General features: G+C 51.1%; 1 protein-coding gene and 1 long non-coding RNA gene across 5 annotated transcripts in view; one reads left to right on the top strand and one right to left on the bottom strand.

The window, feature by feature from the left end:
- The window catches only part of SULF2 (sulfatase 2), a 112,996-nt gene that overhangs the window by 60,388 nt on the left and 33,922 nt on the right, over window positions 1-18,686 (bottom strand). For all 4 annotated transcript variants that reach the window (XM_004746246.3, XM_045082130.1, XM_045082129.1 and 1 more), the window contains exon 3: window positions 7,141-7,380. In XM_004746246.3, the coding sequence (XP_004746303.2) occupies window positions 7,141-7,380 (240 nt within the window). The remainder of the gene's footprint in view (window positions 1-7,140; window positions 7,381-18,686) is intronic.
- On the top strand, window positions 7,723-16,965 carry LOC106005263. Its single transcript, XR_001178501.2, has 2 exons — window positions 7,723-12,485; window positions 12,853-16,965. It is a non-coding gene; the product is annotated as an uncharacterized LOC106005263 (long non-coding RNA).

The raw sequence follows: 18,686 nt of genomic DNA, 5'->3' as shown, positions 1-18,686 counted from the left end.
CCCTAAGCACCTGAGATGGGGAGCGTCCTCTTGCACCTGAGACGGGGAGCGCCCTCTTGCAGGCACGGGGATGCCGAGGGCACAGCCCAGGCCGTCCCCGATTCCATGGAGCAGATGGGTCAGAAGGGAGGCGACCAGTGGCAGAGCCCATGTTAGTGCTGGCGAGGGCCAGAGAGATGGACAGAGCAGGAGGCAGCCTAGGGAGTCCCGAAGCAGGGGACGGGGACATCCTTTAACTTGGGGGGCTGGACAATAAATACGCAGCTATATGTTACGTGGTGATGAGAGCTCTGAAGGAAAGTAAAGCAGGGCGCGGGGGTGAAGAGGGGGCAGGAACCCGCTTTCAGATGCGCTTGTCGAGGAAGGCTTCTCTGAGGAGGTGATCATTAAACAAAGATCTGGGGGATGTCAGTGAACGGGCCATGTAGATGCGTAGGGAAAACGTTTCTAGAAAAGGAAAGAGTAAGCCAAGTCCCTTGAAGGGGTGCCAGGTGAACCGCCTGAGAAGCAGGAAGGAGTAGCGTAACGGAGGGGGACAACAGGAGGTAAGGTGGTCGGGGGCGAGGGGCGAAGGGCAGATCATCAGGACCCCGAGGTGACCGTGGGGGGCTGCAGGCAGAGGAGAGACAGGACCCCTCCAGCTGCTGAGGCGTGAACAGGGCGCAGCGAGTGGGAACGGGAGTAGCGCACAGGGAGGGGAGGGCTGTGCTGTCCCGGAGAGACGTGGCGGCAGCTCCAGGAAGGTGCACAGTGGGCTCTGGAATATCCTGGAGAGAGAGCTGGCGGGGTTTGCTGATGACTACATGTGGAGTGACAGGAGGGAAGAAAAGCAGGGATGACACGAAGGTTCTGGAATCTGGGAGCTGCCAGGGGAGATGGTGGGACATGTTCGGGGAGGTGGGGAATGCCATCAGGAGGCCGTTCTGCATGCGTCAGGTTTGAAATGCCAGGCGCACGTCCAAGGGAAGATGTTAAGTAGGCGGCTGGAGGCTGGGGTTCAGGTCCAGTGTGGTGTTCAGGGCAAGAGGCTAAAGGCAGATCAAACAGAGTGGTGAAAAGAGGGAGGGGTGAGGATTCTTTCACAGAAACACAGAGAAAGTCACCTGAGCACCAGTCCTCATGTCTGTGCAGTCCTTCACACACACACACACACACACACACACACGCTGGCGGTGAGTCTGGTCAGGGATGCCTGAGGCCGCCTTCCTGGCCTCTTGTGCGAGAGGCAGCAGGCTCCACCGATGCCTCATGGGCCCTGCCAGGGCCGGCGTCATGGCCCGGAGCCTGTCTCCCAAGCAAGGGCGGCCACCCAAGGTTGACGGCCAAGTGGTGGCCATCCTCGGCTGACCTTCCCCCGCAGCTTTGTGGGAGCAGAAAAATGAAAGTGATCGGGGGGGCTCAAGGCCAAATTCCTAAACAGCTCCAACCAGGGGCCCTGAGGTAGTCTGAGCTTGTGATAAGAGGCCCCCACCCCCTCACCCCTGGGGCTCCTCTGGCACATTCTAGAAGACGATGAGGGAGGGGCTGAAAGCTCACCACCAGTGCCCACATCCCTACAGAAATCTGTACCAGATGGCAGAAGCTGGGTACGGAAACCACCTCAGAACTGCCAGATTCAGAGGGTCGCGGGGAACAAGAAAAGTGTGACCCCAACGAGAAGACAATGGGCACTTCTGTCTAATTCACCAGCAAGCGCCAGAAAAGGTGTCCCCCCCTCCCCACCAAAGCATTGTACCAGAAATCTGGGTGTGTTTTCCTTCCTTCTCATTCCCACAGTCCTTGATTTCCGCTTTGCCGGAAATCGCCAAAGCGCTCACGGGCAACAGAGGTGCCCACATGCGTTCCCGCTGCTGATGTGTGGGACTCCCTGCTTCCCCACATCCCCTCCAAACTTTGGTGTGACGGCGCCTCTGAATATTTGCTGTGGCCACTGGTGCCTTCATTTGTGCTCTGCTGATGACCAGAGAGGTTGGGCATGTGCTGCCAATTTTAACCCGTGTGCACAATTTATTTCCACCATCCAAGCTGATCTCTCATGACATTCCTGGGAACACTGCTCTGGGGTGGGTGGTCCGACGTGCTGCCCCTTGTGAAAATTGTCACCAACACCAGGGCGAACATTGCGTAAGTGCTTACGGTGTGTCACTGTTCTAACATTTCATCCCCACAAAACTGTATCAGCTAAGCAACATTCTTATCCCTCCTCGAGGTAATCAAGACGAAGAGTTTAAATAACTTGTCCAAATCCACTCAGTTAGAAAGTGGCAGCATCAGGATTTGAACCCAGGCAGAGAACACAAAGAGCTGGAAGGAGTCTCACTGCCAGAACACTACAGAACTTTGCGCCGCGGGTGTGCAATGCGAGTGAGCACACTCAGGCAGCTGACAGGTGCTAAGAGTTGACTGAGCACCGTTTAAGGTACCTTTTGTAAAACCTGAGGGTACAATTCATCCCTTTCAGGGTGTTTAGAATTGAGATCCCAGCCCCCAGAGACAGAGGAAGCCAACATACAGAGATACCCAAGAACAGAATTTCTTCAACGTCACATCTCACACTTCGTCCTTTGTCTGTGTCTACTGCAAGCACGGAGTAGCAGAAAGTAAGATGTTTGCCAAAGGAAAACGCAGATCTTGTAAAAGATGCCAGGCTTGGGGAAATTAATTAAAGGGATGCTGAAGGAGAGCTCGAGGCACATGCAAATCCATTGACAAACACTATTCTGCTCTGTGAGGTAACTAAAGAGGCCGCTGGAAAGGATGAGGAGGTAGTAAGTACTACATGGCGGGGGTGGGGGGAGATTCAGGAGTCAGAGGAGTCAGAGAGGCCCTTGGGGAGATGGAGCAAATCCCTAATGCTTCTGCAAAAATGACCTGTTACGGTTTTGCTGTGTGAACTGCACGTTCAGTAAAAGACATCACATTGGGCCGTCGCTTCAATGTGTTGGACAAGTCACACCCCACCTCTAACTGTCCCTTCACCAACCCATTAGGTTAAAGAATGAACCCATTAGTCACCATCGCAACATAACATTTGTTGCCATGAGATACGACATCAAATAAGGTTATTTTCAAAATTTTGTAGTTTCCTTTTTTTTTCTCCCCAAGATAAAAGGCCCAACTAAATGCACTAAAAGCACTATTTACATGAAATGCTGGTCCACCGTTGGTCCACTTAAGGAATGTTTTTCTGGTTCCAGTCTTATATATTTCAGGATGATCTCTTGTACTCAAGAGGGGGTCACACACACAAGTGGCTGTGAACCATTACTAGAGTTTGATAATCTTCCCTCAATATCTGTTGTCTTCTCCTACAGAAAGGAATTTCTAGCTGGAAAAATGGTCATCCAGAATGGAGACTCCATTCTTAGGTTCCTCTGCCGTGACTCATTTCTCATCAATGAAGTACAAGGAGAAATGGAAAGCGGCTGAATCTCTCATCAATTGGAACACCTAAATATATAAAGCATATACTAACAGACCTAAAGGGAGAGACAGACAATAATACAATGATAGCAGGGGACTTTAATACCCCACTTTCATCAACAGATAGATCATCTAGGCAGATGGCCTTAAATGACATGGTAAACCAGATGGACTTAACATTTACAGAACATTCCATCCCCAAGCAACAGAACGCACATTCTTCCCAAGTGCATGTGGAATATTCTCCAGGACAGATCATATGTGGGACCACAAAACAAGTCTTAATACATTTAAGAAAACCGAAATCATATCAAGCATATTTTCCAACCACAATGTATGAAACTAGAAATCAATCACAAGAAGAAAACTGGAAAATTCACAAATATGGGGGAGAGTCGACAACATGCTATTGAATAAGCACTGGGCCAAACAAGAAATCTAGAGATATTAAAAAAAAAATACCCTGAGACAAATGAAAATGGAAAGGATATATCCCAAAGCATACAGGATGCAGCAAAAGCAGTTCTAAGAGGGAAGTTCATAGAGATAAACGCCTGCATCAAGAGACAAGAAAAATCTCAAATACACTACCTAACTTTACACCTCAAGGAAAAGAAGAACAAAGCCAGAAGTTAGTAGAAGGGAGAAAATAACAAAGATTATAATGAAAATAAATGAAATAGAGACTAAAACAATAGAAAAGATCAAAGAGGGGTGCCTGGATGGCTCAGTTGGTTGGACGACTGCCTTCAGCTCAAGTCATGATCCTGGAGTCCCGGGACCGAGTCCCACATCAGGCTCCCAGCTCCATGGGGAGTCTGCTTCTCCCTCTGACCTTCTCCTCGCTCATGCTCTCTCTCACTGTCTCTCTCTCAAATAAATAATATAAATAAAATCTTAAAAAAAAAAGGAAAGATCAAAGAAGCTAAGAGCTGGTTCTTTGAAAAGAACTGCCAAATTGACAAATCTTTAGCTAACTTACTTAGAAAAATAGGGAGGACTCAAAAAAAAAAAAACAAAAAACAAAAACAAAAACAAAAAAACCAAAAACCCAGAAATGAGAGGTGTTACAAAGAAACTAAAACAAATCCTTTGTTACAAACAAAGGATCATGAGGCTACTATGAGGAATTATGTATCCACAAATTGGACAGCATGGAAGAAATGGATAAATTCCTAGAAACATACAACTACCAAGACTGAATCAGGAGCAACTAGGAAACAAATAGACCATTTACTAGTAAGGAGACTGAACCAGTAATCTAAAACCTCTCAAAAAACAAAAGTCCAGGACCAGAGGGCTTCACTGGTACAAACATTTACAGAAGAATTAAGGGTGCCTGGGTGGCTCAGTTGGTTAAGCATCTGCCTTTGGCTTGGGTTTGATCTCAGGGCCTTGGAATCGAGTCCTGCATCGGGCTCCTTGATCATTAGGGAGTCTGCTTCTCCCTCTCCCTCTGCCTGCCACTCCCCCCGACCGTGCTCTCTCTCTTAAATAAATAAACGAGGGGTGCCTGGGTGGCTCAGTGAGTTAAGCCTCTGCCTTCGGCTCAGGTCGTGATCCCAGAGTCCTGGGATCGAGCCCTGCATTGGGCTCTCTGCTCGGCAGGGAGCCTGCTTCCTCCTCTCTCTCTGCTCACCTCTTTGCCTACTTGTGGTCTCTGTCTGTCAAATAAATAAATATTTAAAAAAATAAATAAAATAGTAAAAAAAAAAAAAAAGAATATCCACCCTTCTCAAGTTCCTACAAAAAAGAGGAGAAAACACTGTTAGGCTCATTCTATGAGGCCAGCGTTACCCTGATACCATAACCAGACAAGGAAACCACAAGAAAAGGAGATTATAGGCCAATATCCCTGATGAATAGAGATGAAAAAACCCTTGACAACATATGAGCAAACTGAAGTCAACAATACAGGAAGAGGATTACACCCCAGGGTCAGGTGGGACTGACTCATGGATGTAAGAATGGGTTTACATCTGCGAGTTAGTCTATGTGATGCACCACGTGAGCACAGTGAAGGTTCAAAACCATACGATCCTCTCAATAGACACAGAAAAAATATTGGCAAAATCCAACATCTGTTTATGATAAAACCTCTCAACAAAGTGGTTACAGAGGGAATGTACTTCAACGTAACAGAGGCCCTATGAGACAAACCCACAGCTGACATCACACTCAGCAGCAAAACCCCCCTGAAATCCTGTCCTCCAACATCAGACCTAAAGTTTTCTACATAGATCTTGTAATCAGATGTTCTAAAGGTGGAGTATGAGCTATGCTCTGCCTTCAGACAGAAGGCAATGTTCTTTTTCTTTTAAAAAAAGAAATTGAGTTTGGCAACTTTTATTATTATTTTTTTTTAATATCAGCAGATTTCAGCTAAAAATTCAGGTTACAAATATTTGAAGGTTGGTTACCTGCGAGCACATATGGCCATAATTATCTGGACCTGAGAGGCAGATGCCCCTTCCAGCAGGAGCCCTCTGGTCTGCTGTGGGACCACTATCTTGGTTCTTTTATTTACCTGCAGGTTCCTACAACCACCTGGGGGGGAGGGTGCCCGTGGTTAACTCTGACACCTGTGGCTTTCTGCAGAGACCCAGGAACCAGGAGGCTTATGTGTATAGGATAGAGGCCTTCCTAGTTCTCTCCGGAGCAGCCACTGTCTGGGTGACTGTTGCAGGAGAATCGATCTGCAAGGAGACACACCTTCCTCTTGCTCCCCACCCCCAATGTGCACCACCAGCCACATGCGTATCGGAGGGAAAGCCCCCCCACCCCCCGCCCCAGCAACCCCCAGCTTGGAAGGCTGCTTCATTTCTGAACTGAGTTGAGGGAGGCATCCATCCTTCCCTCCTGTCACTCCCATCACACAAGCCTCTTGTCCCTTGGATACAACTTTCCTGGGGTAGCAATATCTCAGGCACGATGTCTGATTTCACGATTGCGTTGGTTCCTTACCCAAGGTGTGGAGAATTCACTTCTTAATAATTCAATCGAATTGAGTTTGGAAGATTTTGCAGTGGGGCTGGAGAGAAGGGTTTTCATTATGTCTTTGCCCCAGGCCTGGCAGGTGAGCCTTGGGAACCGATCAAGGCACCTCCCTCAAGATAGACAGGAAACCCCACTTGCTCTGTCTGTATCCACACCCCCCCAAACGCCAGGATAGCATCCAGCAGTACTGACCACCGGAGAGATGGGAGCCTACTGGGTAGTGTAGACAGCACATGTAGACAAACCATCCCTGTCAACCTGGGCCAGTCTGCGGGGTGGCCATACAGTCCCACATATGCTCCTCTCCATTTTCCACACCCATTTTCATCCCCACCCCAATGTTCTTCTGGAACCTTCTTCCATACTGACAGTCCGAAGTCAACAAATCAGTCCCCAACATAACCCACGGTGAACGCAAATCATGCATGAGTACTTCTAGCCTCTCTCTGTATTATATTTCATATTTTAAATGGACTCATAAAAAAATTCAAATTCCTTTGGAAAAATCAGTTTTTCCCTACTATAGGCAAATCGTTTTGCACTTTTTAAATGCAAAATGCACAACTTTTAAGTTAAAATGAAGTTGTCCGTGGGCTACCCCAAATCATCTAAAATCCCGGCAGGATCGGGACCCCAAACTGGCGCGAGGTCAAGGCCCTCGGCACCACTTCCAATGCTCCCTGCCCGCCGGCCCGCCCACGGCCTCCAGCCTCCCCTTACCTGTCCGGTAGCCCGTGCTGTTGAGGTACACGGCGAAGGTGCGGCTCTCGTGCTGCGTCTGCCAGGAGGGCGAGGAGCAGTTCTCGTTGTTGGTGTAGGTGTTGTGGTTGTGGACGTACTTGCCGGTGAGGATGGAGGAGCGCGAGGGGCAGCACATGGGCGTGGTCACGAAGGCGTTGACGAAGTGCGCCCCGCCCTGCCCCATGATGCGCCGCGTCTTGTTCATCACCTGCATGGACCCTGCAAACAGGAGCCAAGGTGAGGTGCGGCCGGCCAGCTCCTAACCAGTGCCCCCGCGGGGCCACAAGGCATGAGTGGTTCTCAACAGGGCGGCTCTCCCATCCCTGGGGAAGGGGGTACATTTTGGAAATTTCTGGGGACGGATGGGGGCAGGCGCCACGGTCACGTGTGGGCTGGGGCCAGCAAGGGACCTCTGGGCGAGAAATGTCCTGGGTCTGCAGCCCCACTGGGTGGCCGCGGGGAGCGGGTGAACAGCTGTTTGTCAAGGATCCAAGCCTAAAATGGAACTTTGTTTTACGTAGAAACAGAACATATTTTTTTTTTTTTTTTTGCAGGCTATTAATGTGCAATGCATTCCTTTTTTTATTTTTTGGAAAGCAACCACTATGTAAACCCAGGGAAGATTATACTTTGTTTTGTTTGGAACTTTCCCAAGAACTGTTCACTTTTACTGAAATCCGGTCATGCCAGCCTGCTGGGCTCACCACCTCCCCGCACACTCCTCGGCCAAGTGCTCTGCTCCTTTGTCCACATGGTCCTATTTTGGAATCCACTTTCCCCTCTCTCCCCAGATTCGACCCACCAGCCAGGGCACACCTCTTCTAGTGCTCACTCTGGCTTTTGATTCCCTTGAGCCCTTATTATGCACACAGCCTGTGTTATTGGGACTTAATTATACACCACCAGGTAGTGTGGCTTCATTCATGCCTTTTCTTGCTTCTCAATGAAGCCGCAGCAGCGAAAGGCGCTTAGGAAGGAAAGGAAACTACCGTGTTCTAGAAGCCGTACTGTGCACAGGTGTCTTCATGGTCACCGCCCTGCTGAGGGCCCCATGAGGGCAAAGGCTATGTGCCTTGCTCAGTGCTCAATCCTCAATGCCCCCATGGTGTGTGGTACACAGCAGGCACTCAATAAATGTTTGCAGAGTAGATGAGTAATACTACGGCTGGTATCTGAATATTTAGCAGGTTTAGGGAAATAGTCAATGGAAGTCATTTTCTTCTTCCTTTCTGTGGCCACCTTCAGGCGCTTTCCTTTTCCTTAAAGTTCTCAGGGTCTGTTGTGGCTTGAGGGGTACAAACACTTCCCCTCCCCGACATGTCCACATCATAACCCTCAGAACCTGGGAACGTGATCTTACTTGGAAAAAGGGTCTTTGCAGATATAGTTAAGGATCTAGGGGTGATCTTGTTCTGGATTACCTGGGTGGGCCCTAAATCCAGTGACAGGTGTTTCGTAAGAGAGAACGGAGCAGACACACAGACACGGAGGGGATGGTCACATGAGGACCGTGACGGGGTCTATAGGCATCTGAAGTTTCTGCGGGATAGCTGCCGATCCCAGTCACCAACAGCCCTTCAGAGACTCAAGGACAACTAATCAGACCCACCTCAGCCCTCTGTTCCTACCGGGAAGAATGAAAAGGAGATTTATATGGCTCTTTTAATCCCATCTTTCTGCCAAATAGGGATGGAAATAGAGTTAAGAGTTTCCCTGAGGCAAACATAGATCATATCTCCTCACTGTTTAAAATTACTGGATAGCTTCCCATGGCACTCGGAAGAAAAACTGAATTCCTTTCCATGGCCCAAGACTCTTCTAGACTTGCCCCTGCTGCCAACCCACCTCCTGTGTTCCTTTGAGCTCATCTCTCCCCTCCTCTTTGCTCACCTGGCTACACTGGCCTCCTGAGGGCTTCTCAAATGCTCCAATCTCATCCTTGCCCCAGGACCTTTGCACTTGCTGTTGCTTCTGTGTGGGGCTCTTCTGGAGACTTGGCCTTGCTGGCTTGTTCTGTTATTGAGAACTCAGCCCGAGGTCACCCCCTCAGTGAAGCCCGGCTGGCCTCCCCATCTGAAGGAGCACCCACTGTTTACTCCCTATGTCACCAGCCGTATATTTCTTCTTGACATTTATCACCTTCTGAAATGGTTTCCTTTATTGGGTCATTTGTTTGTGGTCTACTTTCCCTGGACTGAGGGTTCTGGGTGACTCAGGGCGCTCTCCACTCCCCCGCCAATTCCCCCCTGGGGGAATATATAATCGGTGCTCTATAAAAACTCACCGGGAGATGGAAGGACACACAGCAAAGCCTGCCCTTTCCAGCCCAGCACTTGATGTGGTTTTAAAAGGGACACCCTCCCAGAACCAGGTGTGCTCCCTGAGCCTCTGGGCCAAGGCTCCCAGCGGTGGGTGGAGGAAAGCAAGGCTGCAAGCAGAGAACTGGCTCTTGGGTTACGAACTGAACAGGAGTCATCAGGCCTCGGGACTGTGAGCGTCTTTTCTCAAGGTCACACGCCCTCCCAAGAAGCCCCAGGGGACACAGCTGTAACTGGAGGCAATTACAGGGTTTCTACCAGGTGTGACACTTCCCTCTGGAGGGGATGGATGAGGGGGGCTTTCCGAGGCCTGCCTGACCATCTGGTGCTCACACGTTGGAGTCTGCAGAGGGAGCAGGCCACCGCCTCAGGGTCAGGCAGAACCGTGGGATGCCCCCCTCCCAGGCCTGGTGCCCTGCCTGGGGAAGGGGCAGGAATCCAGACAGGCCTTCTGCTTGCCCATCCGTTCTCCCTACATGGAATTTTTACTGCCAATTGAGATAGCAAGGTCATGCCCCTTGGCCCCCAGCTTGCACACTGGCTACATTCTGACCTCATGGCCTTTGCCTGAGCTGTGCCCTCTGCCTGCAGGGCTCCCTCCAGCCTCCCTCAGGTGATGGAGCAAACATCAAATATCTGAGGGGACTTCCCGAGCCCGGAATGGATGCCGCTGCCCTTGCTTCTGGCACTCACCGTGGCCCCTCCCCTTGTACTTTTCCCCACAGCACCTCTTGCCCTCGGACCCCACTTCTAGCTCCCCTGTTTGCACACTGCCCGTTGCCCCTCCTGGTCCAGCCACATGGCAGCAGGGATCTGGGCTGGCTCTATTTACCGTTATGTTCCCAAACCTAGCACAGTGCCTGGCACACAGCAGGTGCTCAGTAAATATCTGCTAAATTCAGAAACATAGGACCTTCTTCTTTGGGCTTCTATGGACCTTGAGAGCCCCAGCTGGTTTGTATTCATAGAGATGTGCCTTTTGTGCGGTGGATCTGAAAAAAATCTGACTTGAAATAGCATCCGAGAGATCCCGTGTTCTCCAGTTTGCCACACTCCCCACCATGCCCTGCAGTCTACACCCATTCCACCCATTCGTATTACCAGCCAGGTCCCTGAAGGCCTTGGAGCTTGGCAACCTCCTAATATAATTTAGCTGATGAGACAGGTCCAAACTTTTCCTGGGGCAGAGGGCAGTGTTCTACGCCAATAATAATCATCATAATTATTGAGAGCAGTGAGTCTGGCTGGCTGCATGCTTGTGGTATGCACCACGCTGGGCATGTGTCAAGCATCATTTTACTTAATCCCCCAACAGCCCTTTTGAGGACAGGGAATTAAATGACCGGTCAGAGCTACAGAGCTTGGGAAGTAGGATATGCAGACTCAAACCCAAGCCCGACTGACAGGAACAGTAGGTGCTGGGTATCATGTTGCAGAAATGTACGGTCTCAGAAATGTTCCAGAAATGTATGGTTCACACCACACTTGAGGTAGTGATAATTCACCCAGGGAATGCACAGGGCTCCCTATGCACTTGGTCAATCCTTGGTTTCAGGGAGGCTCAGAAGGGTCCTGGGCTGGATGTTGGGTCCCCTCGTCGTCCCAGAGGTGGCTTTAGCTGGCACGTCAGCTGTGGGAGCAGCACAGAACCACTTCGCCAAATATTGGGGATGCCAGTGGTGGGAAAGCGACTCCCTTTACTACCGATGAGCTCCAGGAGAAAATGTCAGCCGGTGCCATCGTGTCCTTCATACCCACACGACTCCTGTTTCCACCGGGAGGGAGCCAGACACCTGCTCAGAGCTCTCAGCCGGCAACATCATTGGCTTATGCCGAGTCACGTGGTTTAGTGTCCTCTACTTAGGGCAAGTGATCCTGCCTTCTCTCAGTTAGGGTAGTGGACTCTCGTTCTTTAAAACAGAACAATCACGGCTGATTAAAAGAGGTCAATCCTAGTACAAGCAGCACATAGGTGAGAAAATTCTGGAAAGGGGAAGGCCTGGCTGGCGTGTGGCACACACGGGCTTTGTAGAACCTAGTGCGGCCCCCGCGGTGAGGTTATGGGACCATGTTGCGGACAGCTTTAGAGCCACACACCCTCAACTGAGCTCCTGCGGTCACCGGCCCCCTCCTGCCTCCTCGGCTTCCCTCCAGTGACTTAGATAATAATCTTGCTACGCCTTGCTTCCACCTTTCCGGTCCCACATCCAAATGAGCAGCAAGGCCTGTTGCTCCTCCTCCAAAGTATATCCATCCTGCAGTCTGGTTGCCTCTTCCCGGGGCACCTGGTTATCCTCTCTCCTCCGAGCTAGGTCAACTGCTTTGCTTCCTGACCGGACGGACCCTGACCATTTCTTCTGCAAGGAGCAGGCAGAGTGCCTTCTCTCCTAAGCAGCCTCTGTGGCTCCCACTCAGCAGAGAACAGAGTCCCTGGGGTCACCCACAGGCCCTGCTGGATCCAGACCCCTTCGCTGCCCACTCGCTGCAGCCACAGGGCCCTTGTCTCTGCCCTTGGACTTGCCAGGCCTGCTTCCACCTCCAAGCCTTTGCCTCTCTGTTCCTTTTGTTTGGAATGCCCTTCCTGCAGCATCCCGATGGCCTGTGCCCTCACGCCCTTCTCGTCTCTGCTCCCAGCCCCTGACAGTTCAGACTCCTTCCGTAAGTTTCTGACATCTCCATATTTACATATTTATCCCGCTTGTCGACTGCCCGCAGCCTGGTGTCAGCGCGGGAGGGCTGGGACAACCCACGGTGCCTCCCAGCCCTGAGGCCCAGGGCGGTGCCTGGCACAGGGCAGGTGCTCGGTAAATACTCATAGGAATGCATCTAGGGCATCCCAGGCAGAACCAACGTTTTGCATGCTCCTGACACACTAGGAGGAGAAAGGATGGAGCGGCTGGTAATGAGAACTCAACCTTTCTGCGTCTCCGGGGACTGCAGGAAGGACAAAGCTGGCTCCCCACGCAGCCTGCCAGACCCTTCTGGAAAGCAGGAGGCCGCCACCTGGTGAGTAATTCACCTGCAGTCTGCCGCCCCGAACGTCACGCTGGCAAAACGCAAACGGCCAGCGGAACGGTTTCTTTTTCTTTTTTCTTTTTTTTAAAAAAGATTTTATTTATTTATTTGACACACAGAGAGAGAGATCACAAGTAGGCAGAGAGGCAGGCAGAGAGAGAGGAAGGGAAGCAGGCTCCCTGCTGAGCAGAGAGCCTGATGCGGGGTTTGATCCCAGGACCCCGAGATCATGACCTGAGCCAAAGGCAGAGGCTTTAACCCACTGAGCCACCCAGGTGCTCCCTCCCTTGCGTATTTTTAACAGGCTCAGAACCAGGGTCTCAAAGCACTTCCGTCTCTCTCCTCCTCATCTCCCTAGGAGGTGAGCTGATGGGCCGCTCTCGCCACCCCCTGCACTCACCCCTGCCCCAAGCAGCCGGCTGCAGGAGAGCTGTGTCAGTCCGCTGCTGCTCGAGTACGACTTACCAAAGCCCCAAAAGGACGGTGGCTCCCGTGCAGAAACAGCACGAGAAGCGAAGCGTCCCCGTGGGACAGTAACCTGCTGTATTAAAACGGCCACAGCGACAAGGCTCTACAAATCCACATGTGGAACACCCAACCACAGGATCTGATCTGCTCGCCCTGCCCAGCTCTGATGTGGACGGACAGATGGCTCTGATGGGAGGGGAGAACCCGGAAGATGTGGCCACACAGACAGAAAGGCCAGTTTTTATTATTTTAAGTGATGCCAGCGGCCAACCCAAACCTGCATTGTCCAACATAAACCTGGGGACATGCAAACAAAACCAGGCCGGCTTCCTTCCATGATCGAACCCTCCAGCCTTGCCTTGCCGGGCCAGGGCTCAGGTCCCCCGACAGGTCTCTGCGCCTCTCAAGGTCCCACCCCCACCGACTATGTGGCATAACCCCCCCTCCCCGTGACACTCCCCTGCCCACCCCTTTCTGATCACTTTTTGGGGCCTCCTCAGCACTCGGACTGTGCTATTTTCATTATCTGATATCTTTTCTTAAAGTGACTTTAAACAGTACACCTTAGTCTCAGCCCAAGTAACTATGTGAACTTCGGTGCCTGATACACTGATTTTTTTTTTTTTTTTTTTGGATGAACGTCAAAGTAAGTTTGTAAGCAGTTAAATCGAGGTTTGCTGAGCTATCGCATGAGATACCTGTGCCTTACCTGTCGTAGAAAGTCATTTCAGGAAACACTGAACGAACATGTTCTTCTAAAGGTCTGGGTCAGTGCAACCACTACCTCGAGGGAACAAGCAGGTGCTGGGGAATTTCAAGATTCGAACCATGACCCAATTTTTGCCACCCACAGGGCTTAGGCGTTTCCCAGCCACTTTCTGGCCTGGGGGCCCCTGCCAGCCGGGAGCAGATGCCCCCCACACCCCTCTGTGACAGACTCCGGAGGCCCCCCAAGTGGGCGGCATGGGAGTCACTGATCATGATGGATAACTAAGGAAATGATACCTTCTGACATTTGTTTTCTTAAAGGTATAGGTAAATAATTAGAGTCTGTGACGTCATCCCTCCTTGGGAAAGCCTGGCAGGGAAACGGGATACAGGGAAGAAAGATAGCCCTTCAGTAAACCCAGAATCTTGACTTAAATCAGCATTTCCTGTCTCTCACCTGAACTACTGGTGGCCAGAGGGCTTCTTTGAAAGGTGAAGCCATAGCACGTGTTCCTCTGCTCAGTCTTTTCCACCAATGGACCATCTTGCACTGAATAAAAGCCAAAGCTCCCCCTTTGGCCCAGGAGACCCCATGTGACTTGGATACTGATTCTCCCCAGCTACAACTTGTACCTCTGTCCCCCACTCTCCCTCTCCTCTGGTCGTGCTGACCTCACTGCTACTAGAATACACCAAGGCACCAAACATGCTCCTGCCTCAGGGCCTTTGCACTTGCTGCTCTTGCAACCTAGATGCCCCCCCTCCCCTCCGCCCAGCACCAGGTGTCATCCAGGTCTTTGCTAATACTGCCTCCTCGGGAGGTTTTCCCTGTGCTGTGCTGAATCCATCCTCCTTCCTGGTCCTTGAGAAAATGTTCTTAGCCGATTTATAAACTGTAGATAATGGTTGCCTCTGAGATGAGCACTGTGAATGGTGGATGGGGAAGCTTTGCTTTGAATTACTTGAGTATTTTAACGTGAGACTGTGTCAGTCATGTAATTTGAAATACCCTGGAGGTGTGGGAGGGAGAAGAGAACTGACTGGAAACAGGCTACTCTATGAATACTCCAGGATATGCGTTGCATTCCCACCTGTGCCTTTCATTTGGAGAAAAAAATAATCTAGCCTGGAATGTTCTAGAAGAGGTCTTTTGGCAAGGACCCCTCATATCTGTAGAGACCACAGTAACTCTGAATACTAAACAAGAGGCCACAGTCAGAAGGCCAGAGGCATGACCTGTCCACAGAAATGCTTGGTTACACTTTTTTCAGTGTATCAAGAATGCTATAGCTTTTTAAATGAGCTTTGTGGGCTCTTGGCATTTTTGTTTTCACGGGTCTCTTCCCCTGTGAAAAATTTAAAAAATTTCTACTCATCCCAACTCTTTTCAGGTTCACAGACCCAATTCCAATGTGGGGTGTTGTATGCCTCCCTCCACCCCCAAGGCCACAGATCAGTGGTTCCAATGACCTCCTCCTTAGTTCTTTAGTTTGCTAGAGTGGCTCACAGTCCCGGCTGTGTTCTCTCTCCTACTCTCTGGGTTGAAAATGAGGAGCTGAAGGGCCACATGGCATGGGGACCGGCGAAGGGTGAAGGGGACATGACCTGTGTCCTCTCCAGGCACCATCCTTCTCTGAATGATTCTTTTGTCACCTGTTTAGCTCTGTATGTTAAACAGGTTCCACCGCTGAATGTGTTTGTGGGTGTAACGCACACATGTGTGCTTCTGTTCTGGATGGAACACGGGGCCCTCCCTTGTCTGTACACTCTGGCTATCAAAGAGCCCACAAAACAAAGTGTGAGCTGTCTGATGAAACCACCGACTTTCTCTGGGCCTTCATTTCCCATCTGTAAAAATACAGCACATGAATAGCTTTAGGTAGAAGATTTCTTTTGACTGTGAAATTCAAGGACAATTCTAGACTACTCTCTGTCACCTTATGCAGTATGCTGGGAAGGGCTCTAGAAGGTACCTGGCCCGAGTTCGAATCCAGACTTTGCCACATCCTATGAACCCCATACCTTGTGCAAATGACTCAACTCTCATATACTTCAGTGTCCTTGTCTGCCTCTTCCCCATGGGATGTTCCAAAATTTAACCAAGGAAAATACCTTTACTGCAGTACGAGGCATACCAAAAGCATTTAATACATGCTAGCTGTTACAAATTTTAGTTATCATAGCTCCCAAGTCCTGGGTAACACAGTTCACAGAGTGCCTCTGGACAGAATCTGGCCTGTGTGTTCGACTTAGTTGGGCTTAAAAGGTGTTTGAAAAATTAATTGAGAACTTTTTTTTTTTTAAATAGGGAGATTTCATATCAATCCAGCTGTCTGGCTTTGCTTGAAAAAGACAGAGATCTGGCCTTGGTGGGTCCAAAGGTGAGTGGACCGGAGTAGCAAGGGCCCAGTTTAGAAGGTCCACTCTGCTTCTTCCTGCTCCCCACTCTCCACATTTACTGGACCTGCCGGGCCCTTGGAGGCCCTGAGTTTACAACCTGTACTGCTTCTACTTCAGCTGAAGGGACCAGCTAAGTAAACCTCCAAAGTAACACTTACTGTGACCCAGAGCCCCACAAGAGAACAGGCTTTAAGAGGAGGAGGAGAGCTGTGGGTCTGCCTCTAGGCTAGAACAGAATCTTGACCTAGACTGGCAGGTCGGGGGAGGGGGAAGGGCCATTCACTCAGGCCACAGGTGGCAAAGCACCTGTGTCCCGTGCTGTCCTCCTGCCACTGGTGACTGCCGGCCAGGCTGGAATTCCTGTGGCCGTCCTCATAGGGTCCTCGAGTGTCCCTGGAATGCCTGCAATGTACCGGATCAGCTTGTGAGTGGCCTGCCCCCCGCGGACTGTTTAACAACCGCGGGAGGCTGGGCCCCCTCCGTCCCCCTGCCCGGAACAGCTCTGTGCCCAGCAGGGTGGGGGAGGGGCTGGGGGTGAGCATCAGAAACAGAGGCCACACCTGGACAGAGGGACTCCATTGTCTCCCGGAATCTGATGCCCCTCCTCGCACCAGAATGGGCTCACTGCTGTCAGTTGGTGACTACCATGCCTCCAGCTCGACCCAGAAGAAACACAACGGATGCCGGGGACCCTCTGCTCGGACCACTCGTCCTCACAGTGGGGCAAAGGGGGAGCCGCTCCTGAGGCAGGGATGTCACCAAATACAAGCAAATGCTGTTGCTGGTTTCAGCTCCAAGAAGCCGAGGCTCGAAATCGGTGCGTCAACCCGGTATCAAGGAAGCAGGTGTCGGAAAGGCGTGTTGGCATTTCATTAATAAACACTGGACTGTCAGAGAGATCCTCAAGTTAATTTTTCCTCCTCTGCCTCCTGCTAGCTCTGGCCATGAAGCTTCTGGGAGCAAATTGTGCTACAGCACTTCTGAATGGAAGGGAAGTGGCCCAGAGGCCCTGGGAAAGGGCAGGCTGTGGGAATCATCAATGGCGCTCGGCAGTCACCGGTCACTGCCTCTCTGAGGAGCTCCACCCACATCCTGCTCCTTGCCAGAGGCTGTGTCTTCGATGAGGCAAGGCCTCCAGGGGAGTTCTGCCAACCTGTCCTCATGGGCTACATAGGGCCAGTCACCTAGCCACTGGCCTGGTGGCGATGAGTACAAAGCAGGGGGATGTCTGACCAGAGCCTGAAAACTTGTTCCTCCTCCTCCCCATGTCCCTTTCCCTGTAAACACCACTGCCATCTGCCATCCGCTCAGCTGAAACTCCGAGTGATTCTCGATTCTCCTTCCCTCCCCCTTGCAATCCAGCCACAAGCCCTGCCTGCTGACCTTCCAAACAGAACCGGCTCTGTCCCCTCACTACCTCTGCAGAGCACCCCTGGGCTCCCACCTCGAGGCCCCCCCCCCCCCCCCCGGTCTCCCTGACTCTGATTTCGTGCCTGCAGCCAGACTGAGCCGCTGAAAACACGGATCATGAATATTGACCTGCTTAGAGCAGCTCAGTGACTTTCCACGGGTTTTGGAATAAAATCCAGACCTTCCCCCCATCATTGTCCCCCTCACTCCCCGGGTCCTGCTGTCCCCCTCAAAGTTCCTGGCAAGCCCATTCCTGCCACGTGGCTCCTGCACTTATCCTGGTGCCTGGGATGGTCCTCCCCCAAATTCCCATGTGACTCTCTCCTTCTCATGGTGCAGGTGTCACCAGTGCCCTTCGTACAACACCCCCGCCATTCCCCTCCAGAGGTGCTGCCTCTCACTGGGACCCTTGCTCCTGATCTCTGGTGTGGGGAGAGACCCAGGATGTCCGCCAGTGCATGTTCCCCTTCCTAACAGGCCCTGATTTTAATCTTTAATGCACTTAGCTAGGAAATCCATTTCCCAGACTGCCTTGCAGCTAAATGTGCAAGTGGTCCTCCCTGTGTCCTTCTAGATCTGTTCTCTGTCCAATGATCCAGCCCAGGGAGCTGACCTAGATGGGCTGTATCCACAACTCTCTTTACTCTCTGGCTTTCGACTGGAATTGGCCACTGGAAGTCCTGGGAGATCAGTAGAAGAGAAAAAGGACGTTGGGGTATGCAATCCTCCTTTTCTCTCCCTGTGGTATCAACAGAGGGGGACAGCTCCTACTGCGTGGCCCGTGGTCTCCCAGTAACCATTTGCTCCCCTCATCCCCTTGGTCTTGGGGTAGGAATGGCTCTAATGTTACTAAATAGATTTCCCCACCCTTGCTTGCTCACACTTTGGCAAAATATAGTTAAACTGTCCTTGAATAATCCAAATTTGAGTGTGCCCCACATTTCTTGCTGAGATCGTGTGGCTAATTAAGTAAGCTCTGTCTGTGTTGTACGTGATGTCTGGAATGAGGTCCTTAAAGGGAGCGGACTTAACTTGAAGTCCATTCTTTTTACCCTTTTGCTTCCTCCTTCTGTGATGCCTGGAATGTGGCTCTGATAGCTGGAGCTCCAGCAGCCATTCTGAACCATGAGATGACCTTAATGAGAGAAGCCACACAACAAGTGTGGGAGAACAGAAAGGCAGAGGAGCTCGTGTGCTTGATAACCT

The sequence above is a fragment of the Mustela putorius genome, unplaced genomic scaffold (genome assembly GCF_011764305.1).
Source record: "Mustela putorius furo isolate JIRA1106 unplaced genomic scaffold, ASM1176430v1.1 tig00000592_pilon_pilon_pilon, whole genome shotgun sequence".
Lineage (NCBI taxonomy): Eukaryota > Metazoa > Chordata > Mammalia > Carnivora > Mustelidae > Mustela > Mustela putorius.
Note: the sequence above shows the minus strand (reverse complement) of the source record. Positions and strands in the feature narration are given on the sequence as shown.